The sequence below is a fragment of the Erpetoichthys calabaricus genome, chromosome 8, assembly GCF_900747795.2.
Source record: "Erpetoichthys calabaricus chromosome 8, fErpCal1.3, whole genome shotgun sequence".
In the NCBI taxonomy this organism is placed as follows: domain Eukaryota; kingdom Metazoa; phylum Chordata; class Cladistia; order Polypteriformes; family Polypteridae; genus Erpetoichthys; species Erpetoichthys calabaricus.
Genome location: NC_041401.2, coordinates 194,775,240 through 194,803,079, shown reverse-complemented (window position 1 = coordinate 194,803,079; position 27,840 = coordinate 194,775,240). Strand labels below are relative to the sequence as shown.

General features: G+C 39.1%; 1 protein-coding gene across 3 annotated transcripts in view; it reads right to left on the bottom strand.

The window, feature by feature from the left end:
- Positions 1 to 27,840, bottom strand: part of ptpn4a (protein tyrosine phosphatase non-receptor type 4a) — a 254,054-nt gene that overhangs the window by 87,485 nt on the left and 138,729 nt on the right. For all 3 annotated transcript variants that reach the window (XM_028808049.2, XM_028808047.2, XM_028808048.2), the window contains 8 exons: positions 26,483 to 26,527; positions 26,318 to 26,370; positions 23,502 to 23,622; positions 22,606 to 22,693; positions 21,651 to 21,739; positions 19,778 to 19,841; positions 5,650 to 5,822; positions 462 to 530 (listed from right to left, as the gene is read on the bottom strand). In XM_028808049.2, the coding sequence (XP_028663882.2) occupies positions 462 to 530; positions 5,650 to 5,822; positions 19,778 to 19,841; positions 21,651 to 21,739; positions 22,606 to 22,693; positions 23,502 to 23,622; positions 26,318 to 26,370; positions 26,483 to 26,527 (702 nt within the window). The remainder of the gene's footprint in view (positions 1 to 461; positions 531 to 5,649; positions 5,823 to 19,777; positions 19,842 to 21,650; positions 21,740 to 22,605; positions 22,694 to 23,501; positions 23,623 to 26,317; positions 26,371 to 26,482; positions 26,528 to 27,840) is intronic.

The following is a 27,840-nucleotide window of genomic DNA, read 5'->3' as shown; positions in this document are numbered from 1 at the left end:
GATCTGCGTCATCACCACCTGATCAAAGCATCGTGATGTCCCTCCATTGATGGATTGAAGGCCCGAAGTCCACATGACCCTCATCATCAAGTTCTTCCATGTGAACCCTGAATACAATGAGGACCGATTGTGAGGTCATTTATGACAGGTAGAATGTCTAGAGGGGGGCTGGTCAGGTGGTCTCTTGGCCTTGGAACCCCTGCAGATTTTTTTTTTTTCCTCCAGCCGTCTGGAGTTTTTTAAATTGTTTTTTCTGTCCTCCCTGGCCATTGGACCTTACTCTTATTCTATGTTAATTAGTGTTCCCTAATTGTATTTTCTTATTTATGTTGTCTTTTTTCTCTTTCTTCATCATGTAAAGCACTTTGAGCTACATCATTTGTATGAAAACGTGCTATAGAAATAAATGTTGTTATTGTTATTGTGGACAAAATAATCACAAAGAGGTAAATAAATAGTACCTGGCAAATATCCGGTCCTTAATTCCCTTCTCTTTGCCATATTGCACAGACTGAGCTTCTGTCCTCCCACTAAAACAAAGAAATGTGCAATTAAATAACACGTAAAAATAAAAATGATGTTTAAACAGGATACTGTTAAGTCAATGAATTGCGGCTACTATTGAAAATAATCCACAATACTCAAACATCACTTCATATAATGACCACCATAATACCCTCGAAACAGAAGTGCCCTCATTCATGAGGCATAGTGTTACAAAAGTAAATGTCCCTGAAACACACGGGTTTCTTAATCTACTTAAACAGACACATTTTCGTACTCAAAATTTCACCACTCCTGTTACAAACAAAAAATTAAAAATGAAAACATTTGTGTTTCTTTTCAAAATAGAGGCTAAGTACATTCTTCTTTAATTTTCTGGTTTAAAGAACACTCCACCCAAAAATGATACAGTGCATCCAGAAAGTATTCACAGCACATCACTTTTTCCACAATTTGTTATCTTACAGCCTTATTCCAAAATGGATTAAATTCATTTTTTTCCTCAGAATTCTACACACAACACCCCATAATGACAACATGAAAAAATCTTACTTGAGATTTTTGCAAATTTATTAAAAATAAAAAAAACTAAGAAATCCCATGTCCATAAGTATTCACAGCCTTCGCTCAATACTTTGTCGATGCCCCTTTGGCACCAATTCCAGCCTCAAGTCTTGTTGAATATGATGCCACAAGCTTGGCACACCTATCCTTGGCCAGTTTCGCCCATTCCTCTTTGCAGCACCTCTCAAGCTCCATCAGGTTGGATGGGAAGCGTCGGTGCACAGCCATTTTAAGATCTCTCCAGAGATGTTCAATCGGATTCAAGTCTGGGCTCTGGCTGGGCCACTCAAGGACATTCACAGAGTTGTCCTGAAGCCACTCCTTTGATATCTTGGCTGTGTGCTTAGGGTCGTTGTCCTGCTGAAAGATGAACCGTCGCCTCAGTCTGAGGTCAAGAGCGCTCTAGAGCAGGTTTTCATCCTGGATGTCTCTGTATGTTGCTGCAGTCATCTTTCCCTTTATCCTGACTAGTCTCCCAGTCCCTGTCGCTGAAAAACATCCCCTCAGCATGATGCTGCCACCACCATGCTTCACTGTAGGGATGGTGCCAGGTTTCCTCCAAACGTGTTGCCTGGCATTCACACCAAAGAGTTCAATCTTTGTCTCATCAGACCAGAGAATTTTCAATCTCATGGTCTGAGAGTCCTTCAGGTGCCTTTTGGCAAACTCCAGGTGGGCTGCCATGTGCCTTTTACTAAGGAGTGGCTTCCGTCTGGCCACTTTATCATACAGGTCTGATTGGTGGATTGCTGCAGAGATGGTTGTCCTTCTGGAAGGTTCTCCTCTCTCCACAGAGGACCTCTGGAGCTCTGACAGAGTGATCATCGGGTTCTTGGTCACCTCCCTGACTAAGGCCCTTCTCCCCCGATCGCTCAGTTTAGATGGCCGGCCAGCTCTAGGAAGAGTCCTGGTGGTTTCGAACTTCTTCCACTTACGGATGATGGAGGCCACTGTGCTCATTGGGACTTTCAAAGTAGAAATTTTTCTGTAACCTTCCCCAGATTTGTGCCTCAAGACAATCCTGTCTCGGAGGTCTACAGACAATTCCTTTGACTTCATGCTTGGTTTGTGCTTTTACATGAACTGTCAACTGTGGGACCTTCTATAGACAGGTGTGTGCCTTTCCAAATCAGGTCCAGTCAACTGAATTTACCACAGGTGGACTCCAATGAAGCTGCAGAAACATCTCAAGGATGATCAGGGGAAACAGGATGCAGCTGAGCTCAATTTGGAGCTTCACGGCAAAGGCTGTGAATACTTATGTACATGGGCTTTCACAGTTTTTTTATTTTTAATAAATTTGCAAAAACCTCAAGTAAACTTTTTTCACGTTGTCATTATGGGGTGTTGTGTGTAGAATTCTGAGGAAAAAAATGAATTTAATCCATTATGGAATAAGGCTGTAACATAACAAAATGTGGAAAAAGTGATGCGCTGTGAATACTTTCCGGATGCACTGTACGCTACTAAAGCTGCATTGCATTTCAACTGGGAAATCTGAAGCTCCTAGTCAGAGCTTTTAACTGGCACAACCCTACAAGTCGGATTTCCAACTTGAAAACTCCGGGCTATTCTGTCGAAGTCTGAGTTTGTCCGACTTCAGATTATGACGTCAATCAGAATGGAGACGTACATCGTGAACTTTGGTGAAAGCTGTAGTACTAGAATGTTTATTAGCACTTCTGTCTATTTGTGTCCCAGTAAATAAGTCGTACACACACAGAACGGTCCAACCTCTTTCAGTGGATATGCTGCTGTGGTGTTTGAATGCGCAAAATACCATGTAATGCATTCCTTATCTGCTGCCATTTGCTACGAAAAAGCAAACACAACAAGTGTTTTCCAAATTAGCTTTCCAAACGTTTTACTGGACGCAGTGTGGTGTCATTCCCAGCTCTGACATCCTAGGTAAATGGAACACAGCATTACTCTGCTTATGATGTGTGCTGATTTTCCAAAAGCATTTCTTTAATAAACAGTCAATCCTCAACATTTGTGCGTTAAAATGTCGCAACGTCAAGTACTTATGTGATTTTTTTTTTTTTTTTAAACCTATTTTTATTTAACTTTTGTGGGGTTCATGGTGATGCACAATAGAGAAAAATGAGGTGTGATGCGCACAAGTTTGGGGAACAGCTCGAATCCAACTAGACGCTTCACCGGTCTTTTTCACCCTACTGCTGTAGACTAAACAGCTCCCCAAGCATTTGCCTCATATTTTCATTGTTTTGCTTAAAATATCGAGTTTTATGTTGCAATTATGGCCCCAATGTGTAGAGCAAGTCCTTCGGTCTCTAAACCCAAGTCCACAAAGTCAGTGCGATACGGCTCAGGAAGAAAATAAAGGTGTTAGAGAAACTTCACGATTGGAATGTCAGCTATGGTCTGACGTTAACAAGATCAGGCAGCTGGGTAGAGACGTGGAGGCTGCCAGACCCATCGATTGATCGATCGCAGCGTTACGGATAAACATCAACTCACCTCAGCTGTTCTCACATATGCCAAGATTTTTAAGGATCTCAAGCGGCACAAGAAGCAGATGTCGCTGACGGATTATTTCAAGCCAGTGCATCCTTCACAATCTCCGACGTCCGCCGTGAAGTGCTGATGGTAATGTTGAGACCACGCCAGTCTCGATGTCTTCTGAGAGCAGTGACTACAGGTGAATTTCTTGTTTTTAAATTCAGATGTGAGCACAAAAGGTCACAGAATTCTAGTGAACGACTTGTGCGAAAAAAATTTTTTGCCAACTGCATTTTATGGGTTATTTCATTGTTACTGTGTTATGAAAAGTGCTTATTATAAAACTGGTGTTCTGTTATAAGGGATTGTTTGCAAAAAAGTATGTTTTGTGCACTTTCTAGTGTAAGATTACAGCTTTTGCTGATGGCGGGTACCTAACCCAAACCCATATTTCCCCATAAGTTCAATGTATTAACATGTAACCCTTATGAAAGTTGACGATTGACTGAATCAGCAACAAATGTTTGTGTTTTGCATATTGTGAGCAAACAACTGGATAAGTGACACGTGGATTATGTGACATGTGGACCATAAGGTGTTATTTATTTACCGTATATACTCGCGTATAAGTCGGGGTCTGATTTTATGATCGATTTTTTCGGGTTTTAAGACCTGACTTATATGCCCGTTCAAAAATGCAACATTTAATTAATTTTTTTTTTTATATCTTCCTGCCTCCTCCAATCTCTCGCCAGTTTCTCAGACACATCAAATTTTGTTGCAGCAGCGCAGTTCCCAATTTCTTTTGCCATTTCAATGACTTATAATGTAAAACCAGCTTCATATTTTCTTCTGATCATAGATAAGGGATGTTCTTACGATAAACGTGTACGAGGGTGTGAGATACAAAAAACACAAAACAGTGCAAACGTCGCTTCGTAATCGTTTGGGTATTAAATACCGTGTGGTCACGTAGGCAGAATACAAAGAAAGAAAAAGCCGTGTGCTCCATGGTTACTCTCTCAGGTGGGCCTTAGCATATCAGAATCTCTTGGAACAATAGCGTGAGTTTTCTGCATTTGACTTAAACGACCGACATTATAAAATACTGGAAATTATACGTAAAATTAGGCCCCGACTTATCCGCGGGAGAACTTAAACGCAAGTATATATGGTATTTATTTTATTAACACAAATATTTTTCATGTTGTTTCCTGTTACACAACATTGGTCACCACTGGCTTGTTTTATATCCATCCATCCATCCATTTTCCAACCCGCTGAATCCGAACACAGGGTCACGGGGGTCTGCTGGAGCCAATCCCAGCCAACACAGGGCACAAGGCAGGAACCAAACCTGGGCAGGGTGCCAACCCACCGCAGGACACACACAAACACACACCAAGCACACACTCGGGCCAATTTAGAATCGCCAATCCACCTAACCTGCATGTCTTTGGACTGTGGGAGGAAACCCACACAGACACGGGGAGAACACGCAAACTCCACGCAGGGAGGACCCGGGAAGCAAACCCAGGTCCCCAGGTCTCCCAACTGCGAGGCAGCAGCGCTACCCACTGCGCCACCGTGCCGCCCTTGTTTTATATCAGATGTATTTATATCTTTACATTTTTACGGGTACGAATCCCGTAACTGCCAATAGGGACTCTGCTCTGTTGGGCCCTTAACCTGCAATTGCTTAGCGCTTTGAGTAGTGAGAAAAGCGCTACATAAATGCAAAAAATTATTATTATCTTTAATTTCCATGAAGACTTTTTCTCTGTTATCACTACAAAACACATTAAGTAGGTAAAATATTAAGTAAACATATTTAATTTTTGGGTGGAGAGTTTACTTAATGCAATTTCCTCACCCAGGCAACAAGCAGCCATATAAGTGCACATGTGAACTTGTTTATAGGCAAAGTGCATGGACACACCATGAGGGACGTTTTCAGTTTGGATAATTGTTATGTTTATTTACACAATGAATTTTTTTCACTGACCTAAACCCATAAATGACGGCCTCGTTTCAGGACATTAAGTAGGAATCTGCAGTACTATCCAAATTAATTTTGACCTATCTGATGAAATAGAAGACTTTGAATTTTTCACTTACCAGTAGCGGAACTTGGATCCCAATGTGAAATAATGTGCAAAAAAGTTCTTTTGTGGGGGCAACGGTCTGTCCAAACGGAAGAAAGTGTGATGCTCTACACAGGCTTTCCATAAATTCTTACAGGCTCGATAATTTACCATGTTGAATCCCAATATGGTTTCTCTCGTTTCATGCTGCAAGAGGACAAAATATTAAAAATTACTCAACACTGGCAAAAAAAATATGTAATATTCGATCATCTTCCTCAATAAATAAATGACCAAGTATAATATTTTTGTCTCATTTGTTTAACTGGGTTCTCCTTATCTACTTTTAGGACTTGAGTGAAAATCTGATGATGTTTTAGGTCATATTTATGCAGAAATATAAAAAATTCTAAAGGGTTCACAAACTTTCAAGCACAACTGTATGAAGTTGTTTTATTGCACTTCCTAATATGATATAAAAAAATCTTTAATGTAGGGTGAGCTGCAGGACAATAACAGATTAAGACAACTTGGACTTAGTCGGTGTTATTAGAGTTCTTTTAAAATCAGAACCCGCTAGTATTTCACAATTCTGTTGCCATCTATTTGTAGTTATCCATTGTATGCAGCCCATTACAGATCTAAATAAATAAATAAACGTTCTTTCTGGAATCTTCATATTGATGGGTCTTTTGGGAAGCAAAAATAATTCCCCTTTGGCATCGCTCTGAAGAACAACCCTGGCAATTTCATATTTAAGAGTGAAGGTGAGATGGTTTTTAAAGTATGATTTCTTGAGCAGTAAACATCTGCACACCGCGAATGAACCTTTTACAAATCTAAACCTGCAGCAATCGTTGATCATTATCAACTAGACGAGCAACCCTGGGAGGATAAACAAACATTTACACGATGAGTTCCTAAAAGAGTTTGCTTAAATTGTACAGAACAGGGGTCTCTCTGGAAATAAATGGAAGGGGAAAACAATTAGGTAAGCACATATAAGACTGAAGTGATTAAACAATTTTATCTGCAGATTATTATTGGAAAAACCTGACGTTATCAAACTGCAGCTCAATGGGGTTTGATCTGATTAACAACACAGGAAAGGAGCAGCTGCCCTAACCCTAACCAGTATAAACACAGGATGGGGGGCTACAGTGGTTTAACAACCCCGATCTCTGGCACCCAGAACCTGATCTTTCAGTACCAGCTATACAGGAACAATCAAGACAAGGCCCTGATCATCCTGCCCCTCATGTGCCAATGGCATTCCCATCATACAATAAATCAGTTCCTTTCCAAATTCTTATCAATATACTTTTGACTAATACAGTTAGGTCCATAAATATTTGAACAGAGACAACTTTTTTCTGATTTTGGTTCTGTACATTACCACAATGAATTTTAAATGAAACAACTCCGATGCAGTTGAAGTGTAGACTTTCAGCTTTAACTCAGAGGGGTGAGCAAAACGACTGCATAAAAATGTGAGGCAACGAGTGGAGGTGAGGACAAGACAAAAACGTTTTATTCTGCTGGCACTGCCAGGCAGGTGGCGCAAGTGAGAAGGGGGGGGCCACGACATTGAGAAATGACAGCATCCGTTTTGTGAAGGTTCATTCCATTTTCTAATAAATCCCATTTTCTAACTTTAGCTTGACTCCTCCTCATATTAACTGAATGACTGAAGTAAATGAAAAATGTGAAATGCTCGAACTTTCATATCAGTTCACTTAGTTGCCAAACGCCCTTGAAAGTTACGTCATGCCGGCATTGCCAAACGTATGTGTTTTATAACAGCTGAATAATCAGGCAGTTGTCTCCTTCAACTGGATTTATGGATTAGCAGTACGTGTTTAACTAAAACAAATGCAAGAATGTGTGTAACATTCAGAAATATGATTCTACACACCTTTATGAATTTCATAATTCAACCACATTCTAAAAGAGGTGCCAGTTCTTGCTTTCAGCAGACACATGAACCGTGAATAGCTGAGCACTTCACCACAAATGTGCACTGTTGTCGTAGGGATAGATAGATAGATAGATAGATAGATAGATAGATAGATAGATAGATAGATAGATAGATAGATAGATAGATAGATAGATAGATAGATAGATAGATAATAGATAGATAGATAGATAGATAGATAGATAGATAGAAAGATAGATAGATAGATATGTGAAAGGCACTATAGACAGACAGACAGACAGACAGACAGACAGACAGATAGATAGATAGATAGATAGATAGATAGATAGATAGATAGATAGATAGATAGAAGATAGATAGATAGATAGATAGATGTGAAAGGCACTATATAATAGATAGATAGATAGATAGATAGATAGATAGATAGATAGATAGATAGATAGATAGATAGATAGATGTGAAAGGCACTATATAATAGATAGATAGATAAGATAGATAGATAGATAGATAGATAGATAGATAGATAGATAGATAGATAGATAGATAGATATGTGAAAGGCACTATATGACAGACAGACAGACAGACAGATAGATAGATAGATGTGAAAGGCACTATATAATAGATAGATAGATAGATAGATAGATAGATAGATAGATAGATAGATAGATAGATAGATAGATAGATGTAAAAGGCACTATATAATAGATATATAGATAGATAGATAGATAGATAGATAGATAGATAGATAGATAGATAGATAGATAGATAGATAGATAGATGTAAAAGGCACTATATAATAGATAGATAGATAGATAGATAGATAGATAGATAGATAGATAGATAGATAGATAGATAGATAGATAGATAGATAGATAGATAGATAACTTTATTAATCCCAAGGGGAAATTCACAAAAAAAATGTAAAGCTATACAAGATGCCATTTTTCTTTGCTTTCCTCCTTTAAGATTTTGCTTCTTCGAGTGTTCAGTTTACTTTGCCAGGCCACTAGGAATAAGAAAGGCTGACTGCGTACATCATTAGCAGCACATTTAGACCTGCGTAGGGTCGCTCGTTCCAGTCTGTCCCTCATCACATTACTGTTCAAAAATAATAAAGGCTTACAGAGAAGACTTCATAATGTCTTTTCAGCGTTGCACAAATAATTGTGTCATTTCAAGCAAAATGTTTTGTTTTGGAATAAAAGTTGAAAAGCAATGAGTAGATAATGAGTAAAAACTGCACCCAAATTAATTAGGTGAAACAAACAAATTTTAAGGTAGGAACACCTGTCATAAAAGATTAATATGTCAGAAAATTGCAAAAGTCATCTTTTGAAAAAAATAAATAAATAAAGTGGAGAAAAATAGACCTCGGCGTTTAAAGATAAACCGATTTTCAATTCAGTAAAACTCAAATGCACCAGCAGGGGCCACCATGACGCCAATCTAAAGGCTACTGACGTCAAGGTCGCCTACTGAAGAGGATCACTAACACTAACTAACACCAATGGGTAAGCAAAACTGGTTGGTGTTAAAATCAATATAAGGAGGTCAGTCAGTCATTATCCAACCCGCTATATCCTAACTACAGGGCCACAGGGGTCCACTAGAGCCAATCCCAGCCAACACAGGGTGCAAGGCAGGAACAAATGCCCGGGCAGGGTGCCAGCCCACTGCAGGGCACACACACACCAAGCACACACAATTTAGAATCGCCAATACACCTAACTTGGACTGTGGGAGGAAACCCACGCAGACACGAGGAGAACATGCAAATCTACGCAGGGAGGACCCGGGAAGCGAACCCGGGTCTCCTAACTGCAAGGCAGGAACACTACCACTGCGCCACCGTGCCGCCCATATAAGGAGGTGTCCTCCTTAAATATTATATTGGGATGTACTGCTTCCCATTCTGTGGGATTTACAGTCATTGAAATACAATACTAAGTCATTTATTTAAAGCTTCTTTAACGTTCAAATCTCTAACAGTGGAAGTGACTCATCTAACACCACGCCTTGGGTCAATTTACTCAGCTGGATAAAATAAGGTACTTTCACAAAACTGTGCTATTTCAATATAAATTATGAATCAGGACGCTACTGAGTCTCGCTTTTATGACAACTGTCTGAGAATTTGGAATGCATTATTAAAAATTCTCCCAGATGAACAAATAACAGCATTGCTATTTACTGCATTTCAAGCCGTGGCCTTGTTTCCAGCTTTTAATAGCCGAGTTCACATAACCTGACAGTTTTCTTCCTCAAAAAAATTTGGTGAAATTCCAATCAACCACCAGTGCAGTGAAGCAGTTTTCAAATAATTCTGTTTGTGAAGTAAAGTTCAAAGTGAACCTTACTTACTAATGCTGGAGTGAATAATGTCAAGACATTAAATACAAAAATAAACCTCCAGGATTAAAAAAGGCCTTTCAGTCTCCTTCTTCCTTTTCAGACAGACTGACACACACTCAGACAGATAGAAAGAACTTGTATTTGTCCCCAGGGGGAAATTTGACTTTTTGTAGAAGCACTTTAAATAAACAAACAATAAACAAATACACACACACAATGGTCTGAACACACAACAGAATAACTAAAAAGGAAGAAAATTGTAAAATAAAGAAACGTCTGACTTGGCAGTGCCCGCCCCAGTGACATGCTATACAGGTGTATTGCTGTTGGTATAAAGGAGTCCCAGTTGTGTTTCTTGACACGCTTCTGCTGATTGATTTGTTGCCTGAAAGTCCTCAGTGTTAGTGTGTCAAGGAGAGGATGTGCAGCTTTGTTTGTAATGGCACTCAGTTTTGTTTTAATTCTCTGCTGTGCTACAACCGCTGGGGGTCCACAGTGTGTCCCATAACCGAGTCTGCCATTTTAATCAGCTTGTTCCTTCAGTGGGCTTCTCTTGAAGTGATGTGACCAGCCCAGCACACCACAGTGTAAAAAAATAAAAATCACACTGACCACAGGGTTGTAGAAGATGTGAAGGATGTCACTTCACATATTAGAGGAGTGCAGTCTCCTAAGAAAGAAGAACCTTGCCCTGCCCTTTCTTCTCTAGTTTCCGAGTGTTCTGAGACCAGTTCAACCTGTCATTAATGTGGACCCCCAAATAACTTGTAGGAGTGGACCATCTCTACATCCACTTCTTGAACTGTGCAGTGAAAGTCAATCACCAGTTCTTTAGTTATGCTGATGTTAAGATGACGATTCTCAAGGTTCCCCTCCACCCATTAGTGCAGAACCATCTGACAATTTCTGCAAGTGACCTGAGCTGCTGTTATATTCATAGTCGGAGGTGCACAGAGTGAAGAGTAAAGGTGACAGGCCTGTCCCTTGTGTTGCTCACATCCTTAGATCAGAAACACGGTCACTTTTATAAAATTCTCGACAGTCACACAATGTAAGAAAAAGGCTAAGCGCCCAAAGTGCCATTCAGGAAACGCCTACCACTTTAATCAAGTTTCCATTATGAAGAGTTCTGATATTGTATTGATATTCTGTATGCTGCTATGCTAACAACAAGCCATGGATTACAAGTGACATCAAGAGCCTTTTGAAGCAGAAGAAAAGGGCTTTTAAAGACGGTGATCAGCTTGAGCTCAAGCGTGTGCAGAAGGAACTCCGAGTCCAGCTCAGGGCGGCGAAGGAGCAGTACAGGAGAAAGCTGGAGCAGAAGTTGCAGAATAACAGCATGAAGGAAGTGTGGGATGGGATGAAGATCATCACTGGCTGCAGCTCGAAGCGGGGTACCACCATCAAGAGAGACGTGAAGAGAGCAAACCAGATGAACAACTTCTTTAACAGGTTTGACCACACTAACCCACTCTCACTCTCACCTCGGAGTACTGCACCCTCCACACATCCTTCTGCTGATACCAGCATAGGAGAGACATCCCCACCCATAATTACAACAGCGCAAGTGAGCAGAGAGCTGAGGAGACTTCGTACCAGCAAAGCAGCGGGTCCAGATGGAGTATCGCCACGACTGCTGAAGGTCTGTGCATCGGAGCTGGGGGGCCCTCTATAGCGCCATCTTCAACCTGAGCCTGGAACAGGGGAGAGTCCCGAGGCTTTGGAAAACATCTTGTATCACCCCAGTCCCAAAGGTATCACGTCCTAGTGAGCTGAATGACTTTCGGCCTGTTTCTCTGACATCACATGTGATGAAGACCATGGAGAGGCTGCTGCTTCACCACCTTAGGCCACAGGTTCAACACGTCCTTGACCCTCTGCAGTTTGCATATCAGGAGAAGTTGGGAGCGGAGGATGCCATCATCTATATGCTACACCGATCCCTCTCTCACTTGGACAGAGGCAGTGGTGCTGTAAGAATTATGTTTCTAGACTTCTCTAGCGCCTTCAACACAATCCAACCTCTGCTCCTTAGGGACAAGCTGACAGAGACGGGAGTAGATTCGTACCTGGTGGCATGGATCGTGGACTATCTTAAAGACAGACCTCAGTATGTGCGTCTTGGGAACTGCACGTCTGACATTGTGGTCAGCAACACAGGAGCGCCACAGGGGACTGTACTTTCTCCGGTCCTGTTCAGCCTATATACATCGGACTTCCAATACAACTCGGAGTTCTGCCATGTGCAAAAGTTCGCTGATGACACTGCTATCGTGGGCTGCATCAGGAATGGGCTGGAGGAGGAGTATAGGAACCTAATCAATGACTTTGTTAAATGGTGTGACTCAAACCACCTACAACTGAACACCAGCAAAACCAAGGAGTTGGTGGTGGATTTTAGGAGGACCAGGCCCTTCACGGACCCCGTGATCATCAGAGGTGACTGTGTGCAGATGGTGCAGACCTATAAATACCTGGGAGTGCAGCTGGATGATAAATTAGACTGGACTGCCAATACTGATGCGCTGTGTAAGAAAGGACAGAGCCGACTATACTTTCTTAGAAGGCTGGCGTCCTTCAACATCTGCAATAAGATGCTGCAGATGTTCTATCAGACAGTTGTGGCGAGCGCCCTCTTCTACGCAGTGGTGTGCTGGGGAGGCAGCATTAAGAATAAAGACGCCTCACGCCTGGACAAACTGGTGAGGAAGGCAGGCTCTATTGTTGGCATGGAGCTGGACAGTTTGACATCTGTGGCAGAGCGAAGGGCACTGAGCAGACTCCTATCAATTATGGAGAATCCACCGCATCCACTAAACAGGATCATCTCCAGACAGAGGAGCAGCTTCAGCGACAGACTGCTGTCACCGTCCTGCTCCACTGACAGATTGAGGAGATCGTTCCTCCCCCAAACTATGCGACTCTTCAATTCCACCCGGGGGGGTAAACGTTAACATTTAACATTATACATAGTTATTGTCTGTTTTTCACCTGCATTATTATCAATTTTTAATTTAATATTAATTATTGTATCAGTATGCTGCTGCTGGAGAATGTGAATTTCCCATTGGGATTAATAAAGTATCTATCTATCTATCTATCTATCTATTGATTGGGCGTAACCCAATACTACTTCCACAGCTCAGACATGAACTTATTAAAATTTTTAGGACATTCCTATGGAACAGAAGGGAAGCCACGGCAGCACAAGACAGGAGACGAGCCTGGCAGAGCCTACTTGAGAAAAGAACCCGTGCCAGTAACTGTGGGTAAGGAGTTGCCACCAGATGTAAAAGATGTTGCCGTGGATTGCTTTTCAAAGAGCGGTAAATGCTCAGAAAAAGGCTTTGTGTACAAAGATCTTCATTTTACTTCAGTGGATTCACTAGAGAGAAGCAAGTGAGATGTAAAATGAGGTTCCTGCAGACATTTTTTGGGCTCACTCTTGATGACCGAGTGAAGAGTTGGAATCCAAGGCAGCCATTTCCGGCCTGTCTGGGAGAACACAGCGTGCATCTGGTTGGCGCTTGTTTGTTCATCTGCTTCCTCAATGGATTTTTATTATTTTTCTTTTAAGAAGTTTAATTCTAAGAGCTGTAGCCTGGGCTACATAGTTATAGAGTTTTTCAATGTTTGTACCAAGTGCATTTTGTTTCCATCGCCCCGTTTGCTGTTTAATGTGTGCGTTAGTGAATGTCGTCCCCATAAATTCAGGGGGGGACGGATGATGGAGGGAGACCACAGCCCCAAAATGGAAAGCACCTGTTTATAATCAATCAATTACATCTGACTCAGTACTACAGTATATAATCAACCAGGAGAGAACAGGGAAGAGAGAGGAGAAAGACGGAGATTACATTTCACCACAACGAACCAACTTTACCTGCTGGTTTCCATATCGCGCTTTTATAACCAGCTTGTTTTTCATTCCGCCGGACTTCCTTCAAATCAATCATCACCAGAGACTACATCATCCACCACAAGCCGAGGATTCACGGTGAGGTTGCTCCATTTTTTTTTCTGGGAACTACAAACACATCACTTATCTGATGACCAGTCATCCGCATTCAGGACAGTTGTATACTCGGACTCAAGTTCACTATCATTGGCATTTTCCGTAGTTCATTCATTGTGCTTTGTGTTTGTTATATGTTACTGGGACAAGGGAGGGTTTGTTATTGTATATATGGTGTTGTCACGTTGTTAGTTTGGTGGAGGGATATACATTTCTATACTTATTTTCTATGTGTGAAATTTGCTTTTTCGTTGTTTGATTTAATATATTGATCCACCTATTTTTACATATCTGCTTTCTTGTGCTTATGTTTAAACTGTCGATTGTGGGAAAAATATTGTTTGTTAGAGGTACAGCTTGGTATTTATAGATTAGCCTCTAATTTATCCAGGCCACAGGTCTTGGAAGTGTAGCTGCCAGCTGGGTAAGGGGTCGGCCGTTACAGAGCTTTACCATTTACTTAAGGTGAACTCTAGATCGTCAAAGGCAATGCCCACACTACTACATTTTCATTTAAAAATGAGCTTAATCAACACTAGCGTTTTCACATCGTTTATAAAAGTATCTCTGCCCACACTAAAATGACCGAAAACGCATTTGACAGCTGTCTGCCTACACTGGGAAACAGGAAGAGCAAGTGTTCCCACTGAAGGGACGGTTACGCCGCCACCCACGGGATCTTTGATCAAAACTCCAGTGATGGGTAAATTATTTGCCTTTTGCACCTGTATGTAGTACTCAAACTGTACAAAATGACATTTAGATGAATACAGGCAAATGGCACAAGTGGCATATAAAGCAAATCCTCAATGTCTGCTATATTGGAATGTGGTTTTCCTCTGTGAAAGGTGACCAGTCAGGGAATGAGATATTATGTCATGCGCAGGATCCAATCAAGGAAGGGCCACGAAATAAGCACAAACCAATCACAGTGCAAGTACAGTCTGCATTTTCAAAACTCTCCATTTTTACCCATCCTTGATGCCATGCTAAGCTGGCATATCCAGAAATATACGGTTCTGTAGAGCATTTTTTAAAAGTCTCAGTTTTAAAAATGCCGGGATAGTGAGGACAAAATTCAAAAATGGAGACTAATTTCCACATTTTTAAATTAAAATAATTAGTGTGGACAAAGTCTTAAGCTGCTCGGACTAAAAAAAGGCATCAAAGACATCTGGAACTCACTACCACAAAACATTAGGGACGCAGATTTCCTTCCTATTTTCAGATCTCATCTTAAGACTTATTATCTATTTAGATTAGCTTACACTACATGACCTTAGGCCGTAGTCTTATTGCTGTATTATCAGTTTCATAGATATAGATATTTAATAATAATAATAATAATAATAATACATTTTATTTATATAGCGCCTTTCCCATGCTCAAGGCGCTTCACAGAGTCTTAGAAAAAAAAAAAAAAAAAAATACAACAGGGTATATGTAACATTGGACACAAATGTTTTCCTGAATAGAACAATGAAACAGATAAAGCATTATGTGTATGTATATATGAATGTTTTTGTTGGTTTTATGATTTTATTATCTGTACCGTGTCCTTGGGTGTTTAGAAAGGTGCCTTGAAATAAAATGCATTATTATTTTTATCATTACTATTATTATTATAAGCTTAGATAAGAAATGACAGCTTGAAACCAGGAAATCATCTCAAAGCCTGAGAAAAACTTCACCATGTTTAGGCAAGGATGTAGTAATCTTTTGTTCTATAATATAAATACTGAATAGATATTGTGTTACACATGTGAGACAACTTCAGGGCTCCTCAAAGGGTAATTCCACTCAGAGTCAAGGGTTGCCGCTGTCTTTTAAAGCCTCTCATTCTCCACCTTCTACAGGCCAGAAGATCGAGCTCATCTCTTTTCGATAGATAGATAGATAGATAGATAGATAGATAGATAGATAGATAGATAGATAGATAGATAGATAGATAGATAGATAGATAGATAGATAGATAGATATGAAAGTCACTATATAATGAGAGATAGATAGATAGATATGAAAGGCACTATATAATGATAGATAGATAGATAGATAGATAGATAGATAGATAGATAGATAGATAGATAGATAGATAGATAGATATGAAAGGCACTATATAATGATAGATAGATAGATAGATAGATAGATAGATAGATAGATAGATAGATAGATAGATAGATAGATAGATAGATAGATATGAAAGGCACTATATAATGATAGATAGACAGATAGATAGATAGACATGAAAGGCACTATATAATGATAGATAGATAGATAGATAGATAGATAGATAGATAGATAGATAGATAGATAGATAGATAGATAGATAGATAGATAGATATGAAAGGCACTATAGATAGATAGATAGATAGATAGATAGATAGATAGATAGATAGATAGATAGATAGACAGACATGAAAGGCACTATATAATGATAGATAGATAGATATGAAAGTCACTATATAATGAGAGATAGATAGATATGAAAGGCACTATATAATGATAGATAGATAGATAGATAGATAGATAGATAGATAGATAGATAGATAGATAGATAGATAGATATGAAAGGCACTATATAATGATAGATAGACAGATAGATAGATAGACATGAAAGGCACTATATAATGATAGATAGATAGATAGATAGATAGATAGATAGATAGATAGATAGATAGATAGATAGATAGATAGATAGATAGATAGATAGATAGATAGATATAATCCAACGTCTGTCTGTCTGTCCGCTTTTCACAAGAGAACTTCTTAACGAATTTAGATTTGTTTTTTTTCTATAATTTGCTTGAACATTCCAGTTGATTTTGTGATTTCTCTTGTCGTGCCAAGTGTCATAGTTTGGTTGCGGCACTGATTTATTTGCGCAAATCCAAAAGGCAAGCTGTGGGCCGAGGGGAGGGGGCGGCGAGACCTCAGGAGTAGGGAGCTGGGCGAGGCCCTCCTCACTCACGTGCCAGCCTCTATTCGAGTCGCTCTACCTCTCGCCACGTGTTCCAGTGCACCTCGCCTCCACCTAGCTAGTGATCCCTGTTTGTTCAGCAGACATTATCATCTCCAGATTGTTAAAGAGTAACGTTTGATGTTTTTGAGAGAGAGATCACAGCTATGTGCATTTTAGAGGGTAGCTGCTCATTGGCAGAGATATCACAGGCACATATCACGTTTGATGTTGGAGCATACCTACGTTCCACTTGACCAGAGAGACATTACCAACTTTTTACATTTTTGGCAAAGAGATCACAGCTACATTCTCGCCCCCGATTGCAAAACCAAAAATACTGAATATCAAGAGGCCCTTGGATATAAAAGATATCAATATAAACTCTTCTCAATACAAATGATTATTATTTCTTTTGCTCGTTTTGCTTGCTCACCCCCGGGTTTGGTTTACTGGATATACAATGGGAATTGTTACAAATGCATTATTTTCACTTTTACTTTAAAACTTTTGTAAAAACAATACTTGTCCTTTATTTCTGGCCCCAGGCATGGTTAAATCTCTTTCTTGCAGGACGTATAACGCCGCTTGCATTGTGAAGGGGGGGGGACGGCGGCTGAATAAATGCTAAGGAGATGCAGTCGGATCATGTTGTCTTGTTGCTGCTGCTGGCGAGCTCACTCTTATGTTTGTCGTGCTGCACGTTGATCATTTAAAAGCCTATACTGCAGCTGTCCTTTTGCCACTTCGTGTCTCTGCCGCTCGCGTTGTGAAGGGGGGGCTGAACACACACTAAGGAGTTGCAGTCGGATCATCTGCTGGCTTCCAACTGCTGCTGCTGCTGGCAAGCTGCATGTTCTACTTGTCGTTGTTTTAAGAGCTGGGAGCACATGATGTCTGACTACCAAAAGCATTCCAACAACTGCTTGGTTAGATGTCCATGAACTTGTTTTAAATGTCGTCTCACTGCCTTGTCACGTGTGACGTTACAGTGTCTCTCGTGGGATGTCAAATTGCAATCTCTTGGCACCAAGTCTCATGTTTAAGGTCCCCGCAAGACGCTCCGTGGCCAATCTCTTTTCAACTTTTAAGTGTCTTTCGAGAAGATCACGTCTCGTCTCCCTGGTCTACTTTCCACCAAGATTTTTTTTATATAATAGCAAGATTTATTTTGTTCTGTTTCACTACTATGTGGGCAGAGCCGCAGGGGAGAGCTAATAATTAATAATAATCAATTACCTTTCTATAGCATTTTTCTTGCTACTCAAAATGCTTTACATAGATGCGGAGAAACCACTCAAACCATCCTGGATGATGCCACGGCAGCCATTATTGTGCCTGTACACTCACCACACATTAGCTATTAGGTGGTGAAGTGGTGAGAGAGATAGCCACATAGAGACAGGAGATGATTAGGAGACCAGAATGACTAGGCCATGGATATATAAAGACTATTTAAAAAGAAATATCTATATATATAAAATCCCTATGTGCGTCCAGGTGTCCGTGTGTGGGTGTCTTCTGGTGAAGTGCGCATGCGCGGGGCACGGTGCGATGCGTGATATTACTGTCAGAGAAAGTTAGAGGTGTTTTACGGAAATACAAACCAGTATTACTGCGAGAGGAAATTAAAGGTACACAATACAGTGATGCATATTACAGCCACATACAAGCCAGTATTACTGTCAGAGGAGATTAAAGGCATATTACGGACGTACAAGTCAGCGGACTTACAAGACGGCATCCTTCAATAAGGGCGCGCACAAAAAGGCGAGCCTCAAAAGGGCGACCTCAATTGGGCGCAGCGAATAAAGGCGCGCGTAAATAAAGATCTGCACCTTTGTTGCTCTTCACATATTCCAGAGCCATTTGAACTAAATTATCTACGAACGCCTTTATTCGCTGCACTCAATTGAGGTTGCCCTTTTGAAGCTCGCCTTTTTGTGTGCGCCCTTATTGAATAGAGCCGTACAAGCCAGTATTACTGTCACAGAAAATTAAAGACACACAATACACGGCGGCAGCCCACGAAGAACGGTCAGCTCAGCAAGTAAACATCAACAAAAGAAAGGCCGAAAGACAAAGAAAAATATGACCAACAAAAAGAAGGAGGTCAAGGTCCCTTGCCATTTCATATAGACTGTTCCTACTAATGTTTATGCACTACTGTTCTAGCGCCCGTTATTGTAACGGGCTAAATGACTAGTGTAAAAATAAATTTTCTTTGCAGTGCTCATTCAGCTCACCTTCCAAGATACTTCAGCTTCATTGTTAAGGACCTCCATGCTTTTTATAGATTGGAGTAGCTTAAAGTGATCAGTATTTATGAAGTATAATGTCTGAAATAAAGTCTTAATGAACCCATTAACCTTTTACAGTTTATCTGACTATGATTTTCTGTGACTGTTTGCGGTGGCATGGAGACACAGTGATTGGTTCTACGGCCTCACAGGTCCTGGCTTTGAATCTCAAGTTCAGCTGCTGTCCATATGGAGTCTGCAGAGTCTCCCAGTGTCTACACGGGTTTTCATCCAGCTCTTCTGGTTTTCCCCATCACATCCCCATAAACCTGCAGGTTAGGCTGACTCCAGGTTGCAAATTGGCCCCACTGTGTGTATTTCAACTTTGAGCACAGAGGTACATTAATTATTTCATTACCTGGGCATTATTTATAAATCGTACAAACAAAATAGAGAATCACACTCTAATACTGGTTACACATGTTCAAGGGCTACATATTTGTGTTTTGTCATTTATATGATTATAAAACACTCAATGCTTGTATGACTAGAAAGCAAGTTAAAGATATTTACACTTTTATAAAATGTGCAATGCCCATATGGACACAAAGCAAGTCAAATTATTTCAACAACTGGTTCATGGAGATCAAATTACTCACCAATTCTCTTCGCAGCTGAATAAAAAACTGTTTACATTTGAAAGATATTTTTACAATCTTCAACCTGGAATACACAAACAAAGGGTGGGAGGGGGAGAAAATTCCAAGCCATTAAGTTTTGTCTAAGTATAATCAAATTAAGAACATAAAGTTTACTCTTAAGTACAGGGTGGTCCAGATCTAATTAGATAGATAGATAGATAGATAGATAGATAGATAGATAGATAGATAGATAGATAGATAGATAGATAGATAGATAGATAGATAGATATGAAAGGCACTATATAATGATAGATAGATAGATAGATAGATAGATAGATAGATAGATAGATAGATAGATAGATAGATAGATAGATAGATAGATATGAAAGGCACTATATAATGATAGATAGATAGATAGATAGATAGATAGATAGATAGATAGATAGATAGATAGATAGATAGATAGATAGATAGATAGATAGATAGAAAAGACACTATATAATAGATAGATAGATAGATAGATAGATAGATAGATAGATAGATAGATAGATAGATAGATAGATAGATAGATAGATAGATATGAAAGGCACTATATAATGATAGATAGATAGATAGATAGATAGATAGATAGATAGATAGATAGATAGATAGAAAAGACACTATATAATAGATAGATAGATAGATAGATAGATAGATAGATAGATAGATAGATAGATAGATAGATAGATAGATAGATAGATATGAAAGGCACTATATAATGATAGATAGATAGATAGATAGATAGATAGATAGATAGATAGATAGATAGATAGATAGATAGATAGATAGATAGATAGATAGATATGAAAGGCACTATATAATGATAGATAGATAGATAGATAGATAGATAGATAGATAGATAGATAGATAGATAGATAGATAGATAGATAGATATGAAAGGCACTATATAATGATAGATAGATAGATAGATAGATAGATAGATAGATAGATAGATAGATAGATAGATAGATATGAAAGGCACTATATAATGATAGATAGATAGATAGATAGATAGATAGATAGATAGATAGATAGATAGATAGATAGATAGATAGATAGATAGATAGATACTTTATTAATCCCAATGGGAAATTCACAATTATTTATTAATTATGCAATTATTGCATTCTATTGCATCAAAATTTGCATAGTTAGACCTGGACCACCCTATATATTTGTAGTTTTTGTTTTTCAGAGCAAGAGGAACTTCAAAATTATTTAACAAAAATCTTTATTTAACAAAAATCGGGCATGCGCTCCCCTCGACTTTCTCGCATACTCAGATATGGGGATGGATATTTCAGGAGTAGACCTCAATACAAAGATTATATTTTTATATTACGTACATTAAAGAACCATCAACAACAAATCAAATCAAATTAATAAAATATTGAACAATTATTATGAAAGTAACATTGAATAAGTCGGACTGAATAAAAGGTAAAGTATCACTTCCGGTTACCAGAAATAGCGCAAAAGTTGATAGAAATCTACGTTTTGTACCCAGTACTTGTAAGCAAAATTTTGTTGACCTAAGTGAAATTGTACTCAAATTATCGTGTTTACGTACACACTGAGACACACACATACAGACATAATTCCAAAAATTGTATTTTTGGACTCAGGGAGGTCTAAAATGTTAAGATTCATCAAACTCTCAAAATAAAATTTTTGGACGATTACAATACTTTCCCTACGAGAAAGTAAATCGGATTTAGGGTGGTCTAAAAAGCTGAGTTTCATCAAAATCTCAAGGTTGAATTTTTAGACGGTTAAACGGTTTATTTAAAAAGATACAACACAATATAAAGCAAAATATAATAAGATGATTAGAAAACAAATCAGTTCTTACCATGGGAAGTAGTTGATTCGTACCCTGTTCTTATAAATTAAAATTCCACCGGACGTTACTCCAATCATAATCTCATTGTTACTTTGATCCTACAAGACAGACCTTAAGTTAATTATATACAGCAAGTACCTTTTAACAGAAATGTTTAAAGTGAGATACAGTATTATTAAAATGCTTCGTGATAAAGTAAAAGTGCTTAAGACATAAGACATATTAACTCAAAAGAAGAGCCCGGCAGTGGCCGCAGAATTTCCACTTTTTCCTGAAGAACACGTGTCTGCCAAAAGGCAAATGATTGTAAAACTTAAGAGTAGAAAATAACTGAAACACCCAACAGTTCTTTTAAATGTCTAAACTAAATTTCAGCTACAAATAATCCAAGTAGAATATTTAGACTTCCAAGGAATGTTACAATGTCCATCGTAATCTGAAGTTTTACTAAAAGTCCACAAATCTGTAAATGCATTGTCCACCCAAATCAGAAATTTGTTCCAACAGCAAATGAATGGCCCTTAACAGCATCAGCAACACCAAGTCCTCAAGGAAGTGTCACTAAATTTGAGTTCCCCCTGACACTGCAAGCACGTCGTCAGGCTGAAAACGAGGAGTCCACACACACACACATCTGTTCAATCAGAGTCAAGGAAGGTGGAATTGCTGTGTGGCTGCACTCCTCCACACTACGTTAATGAGCCACACTTGATTTATCTGGCCTATCCTGGCAGCACTGGGTGCAATGCAGGGAATAACCCTGGACAGGGCGCTAGCCCAAAGCAGGGCCCACTCACACACAAAGCCACAGATGTACTCACACGGGGACAACTTAGAATCAAAGATCATCCTAACCAGCAAGTTCATGGGGAAGTTGGAGGAAAACTGGAGTGCTGGTTGAAAAAACTTACACCTCAGTCAATACTTTATTAAACACACAAGCGACACCCGGTTCTTTACATACCCGTGCATAGTGCAATTCAACTCCATAGAGCTCTAACGTCCGTGCAGTATTAATGTAATTATACTCTGCTTCTGCTGGAGACAATCCGCTACAAGAATAAAACAACAATAATGAGGAACATTAGCGAAACATACAGAAGATGATAAGCAGAGGTGACTTACGTGTGGTACATTATAAACTCTGCTAGCAAAGGTAAATTACAACATTAAATTATTTATGACATAAAGATCAAGATCACATGTAAAGGGTTACAGACTTTACTACTTTATTTGTTAAAGTAGTCAGCGGTGAAAAAAGGGTCCTCAATGACCACAATGCCGAGCAAATACAAGATGCCATGTGGGAGGATCACAATGCTGGTGAGAAGAATGTAAATTTTATCCACAAAGTTTTGAGCTAATGCTTAAAATTTAGGTTTAGAACTACATATAAAAACTATGTTTCATAAATATACCACATAAGTAGTAGATTTTGTAAAATATACTATAAATGTTATTTTAGATAATGCTGCACAGACAGACAGACAGACAGACAGACAGACAGACAGACAGACAGACAGACAGACAGACAGATAGATAGATAGATAGATAGATAGATAGATAGATAGATAGATAGATAGATAGATAGATAGATAGGATACTTTATTAATCCCAATTGGAAATTCACAAATTCACAATATTCATGTGCTGTCAGACAGATGCCAATTATAGCTTTACAAGCCGGAAATTCAAAGTGGAGGCTCTACAAACTCAAAGCTACAAGTCGGACAATTCAGAGAAAACAAAGCTAACTGGGACCTAACCTTGACAAGATGGGAAAGGCGCAATATAAATAAAATGAATTATTATTATTATTAAGATCGAAACCTTTAGGAGTCACAATATATAAAGACTTACTTATGTTGCTGATGCTGTTTGGAAATTTCTTTTTCAAAGTCTGTAGGTGGGTTTGGGATGAAGCAATAATCAGCGAGGTAGCCAGGAAAGTACTCTGAATGGTTATAGTCTCCCAGTTCAGCTGAAATGTACAAATGACAAAAAAACGAAGGGTCAGGTCAAATCTGTACTGAATGAATCACACCTGGGCTAAAACATCTCCTTCAAATCTCTGAATAAATGTGACAGTTCAGATTTAAATTCACCCCCTGCTCGCTTCGCTTGCCACCCCCAGGGCCTGCGCTACACGCCTGCCACTTCGCATCTCTGCCACTCGCGTATGTGGATTTCACTTTCACCAAACAGCAAATCCTTTAATTCTCGCAGATACACCTCTTCATTGGGAAGAAACACTACTTTTCCCTGATGGCAACACAAATTAGACGATCTACAAGTCTCTGACTTAAAGTTTAAATCTGAACAATATATTCAATCTCTTTTCGCTGTTCCGTTATTTCACCGAGTAATAGTTTCCATTTGTTTGCGCTAATGCGATCTTTACCATCATTTTCTTGAGACTTTTGAATTTTAGTACTTTCATTATCTCTAACCTGCTCTGCATGTGTATCATGCCAACATTTTTGAATTCTTTACGATGTTCTACTCTTTGTCTTTTATTTCCAACCCCAGGTGTGGTTAAATCTTTTGGCACAAAGACTCATCTAGCAGGACGTGAAAGTGTCTCTCTGAAAAAGTCACGTCTTGTCCCAGGATTTTTTTTTATTATAATAGATTTGCAAACATTTCTTAAAATCCTGTTCTTGCTTTGTCATTCTGGGGCATTGAGTGTTGCCTGATATGAGGGAAAAAATTAATTTAAATGATTTTAGCTTAAGGCTGCAACATAATAAAATGTGAAAAAGAATTAAATGGTCTAACACACACATATATACATTATATATATACACACACACATATATACATTATATATACACACACACACACACATATATATAATACACACACACACATTTATGTACATAATTATACACATTATTATTATTACATTTTATACATATATTTACTATCCTCATCAATGTGCCAGCCTCAGGGTGTATCTTACATCCGCTTAGCTAGCGAACGAGAAAACTACTTCACGGATTTAGATCGGGTTGTTTTCTACAATTTGCTTGAACATTCTGGTTGATTTTGTGACTTCTCTCATTGCGCTAAGAATCATAGTTCGCGTGCAGGAGCCATATATTTGTGGTAATCTAAGACAGAAGCTGCGGGCTGAGGGAAGGAGGAAGCGTGACGTCAGGAGTGGGGAGTCGGTCTACCTCTGCATTTTGGAACGTAACTTGCCACCTTAGCTAGCGATACCTTTTTGTTTATTAATTTTTAAAATATGTCCTGTTTCACTAGTATGCAGGCAGAGCCACGGGAAACGGGTAGTGTGTGTGTATATATATTGTGATATATGGCCAGCAGTGTATCCCAGCCAATATCCCCACGCCGCTAGGTGATGTCCTCCCTGCCCCGAATTCCCGCAGGGCATCATGGATATTGGAGTTTTCCTTCATGGCCCTGCTGGATACCATGGGGGCCACCAGGGGACGCTGCATGGAGGCACAAGAATTTATATTTTAACTATTGCCCGGAAGTACTACCTCGTCACGAAAACAGAAGAAATTAAGTATTTCCGGGCTGAAGAAAAAGAAGAGTTTTGATCTGACCTGGAAGTGCTAGGAAGTCACGTGGACTGAGGGACAGAGGCACTTCCGGGTCAAGGAGTATAAAAGGACTGTGGGAGATCCCAGCAGTCAGCAGAGTTGGGAGGGTGACTGAGCTTCTGGGAGTGGAGGATTAGGAGTTTATTGATTAGTGATTATTGAGTATTGTGGAGTGTAAGTGCTTTGTGCACATTGCTATTATAATAAATAATAATATTAGACTTTTACCTGGTGTTAGAAAGTGTTGTCTGAGGGTTCAAGGGGATGACAGCGCCCCCTACCTGTCATTCTATATATTTTATATATATATATATATATATATATATATATATATATATATATATGGAAGAGAAGGTCTGTGATACGGTTTGCATATTTGCAGCTGAAGATCCACAAAGGGAGAAAAAATTAATCATATTTTTAACAAACACAAAATAGCAAGTATACACAATATTTAGTGGTCACTACATCTGGCAGTTGTTATGTCATCTGAAATGAACAGCAGACAACTGCTCGACCCTTGTAGGTCTGCAACATTAGCATTAGTGTCTTTGATGAAATTGAAAGATTCTTGTGTTTGTCTGCGACCTGTCAAAGAATTAAACTCTCTCTCTCGCACTTTGTCAGTATGCCCATTGTACTTTTCGATGAGACTTGGTCCTCTTTCAGTGGTGTCTCCCACCTTTCACTACTATCATGCGTACCAACAAACTTGATGAAAATAAAAAAATTGTCCCTCAGTTGCTAAAATGTCCTAAGTAAGCAAGCCATCCCTAATAAACAAAAATAGGCTTTGGGGAGAAATGATTCTACAAGTATCACCTCTGCACTGGTTTGCGGACCCCCTAGCTGCATATGTACACACACACACACAAGATGTAAAGTTGTGTTTATTCCCTTTTCACCATGAATCATGGACACTTTTTAGCTAAATCCATTATGAGTGTAACTCATCAAACCCCCCCAAAGCCTTTCTTATCCTACATAAATTAACACTGCTTTAAAGTTATAAAATTCAGAAACCCTCTAATCGTCCATTTTGTAAAGTGATTTCAGTTTTGAAGTATTTCATTTAAACACAGTGCAGACATACAGTATACTTACACTGAACAGCATAGGAGGCAAGCAATGCTGCAGTATTATATGGACAAGGTAACCTGTAATATGATACAGTGATAAAAATAAATTAACTTAAATAATATAAAAAATGTAAAACTCTGCATTTACTACAAACAAAAACAACAAAAAGAAAAATGTAAAAAGTCGTACCTTCCAGTAAGAATGTCTTGCTTGAGTTGCAAAAAATACTGATACCTTGTGAAAATGAAAAGAAATAATTTCAGCACAACAGTCCATGTCTGTCTGTTTATAGTGCTACTCTTTGCTATAAAAGTTTGGCCATTAAGGCTGTGCCAATCTTAGCTAAGTTTGTAGTGCCATCATTTTTATGAGTTAAGTGCTATTGCAGCATATTGTAGAAGGTATCAAGTATAGTCACATGAGATATGCCGTTTGTGTATGACAAGGCTGGGCTCCACACTGCTGCTGCTGCTCCCCCTCGTGAAGCCCACCACTGACTAAGCTTTGACGTATTACAACGTCCACCTTGCAGATCAGACCTTGCTTCACCATTTCTCAAGGCACACTCTCACAATACGTTAGCACGCTCACTGCTAAACTTGTAGTAGGCGATCTATAGATGGACGCCACATATGAGTTATCTCATACACCCTTTTCAGGGGCTATAGCCCCAAATACGAGCAGATTCGCGGGGAACACACGTAAATAGAGGAAAGTGGGCATCTGAAATAAGAGTAAAAAAATCAGCGTGGCACTTCAGAACAGAATATGTCCCTTTCAGGTAGTTTTGTCTTATTAGCCATGCTTTGGATAACATTAATTGTTCACTAAAATAATTTACATATGCAAAACCATCTGAATATCTCTCAGTGATTAGCATCTCAACTCTACGAAGTTCAAGTGGAAATTGAGACATTCAGTTCCAACAAATTGTGCAAGATCTAACTTGTCAGCCCTGGCTGGCGTGCGCACAAAGCCATTATCACATAGCAGGCATGCGCAAAGAATGTGCCAACTATGAGGTAACTCAAATAGATTTTTTGTTTTTTAACAGTAAATAAATTTTTACTCAGAGTTTTGCTCAAAAATAAAATGCAGATTAGTATAATAAAATTAACACCTTGATTTTATACTGGTGTCGGAAATAAATTTTACCGATTTCCACTGTGACAGTCAATGCGTTAAAGAAAAGCGGATACGCACAGTCAAAAGCGTTTCATTATGAAAGTGGGCTCTTGTTCAAATGTGTGAATCAATAAGGTGACAACATTTAAAAATACACATATAAACTCAGTAAAGAGCACGTGTTGATTTGAATAAATACAGGGTGAGTCAAAATTATGTTAACATTTGAATGGCGGAAACAAAACATACTTCATACATGCAAGATGATTTACAGGAATGTCTCAGCCTGTGCGCCATCATGTTCAACACACAAAAACCAACGAGCAACAGTGCCATTTAAAGGCCGGACACTCATTTTACGGGGAATAGATGATACCACAGTCCATATTCTGTCCTTCAGGTCACTGATATCACCTTCACCA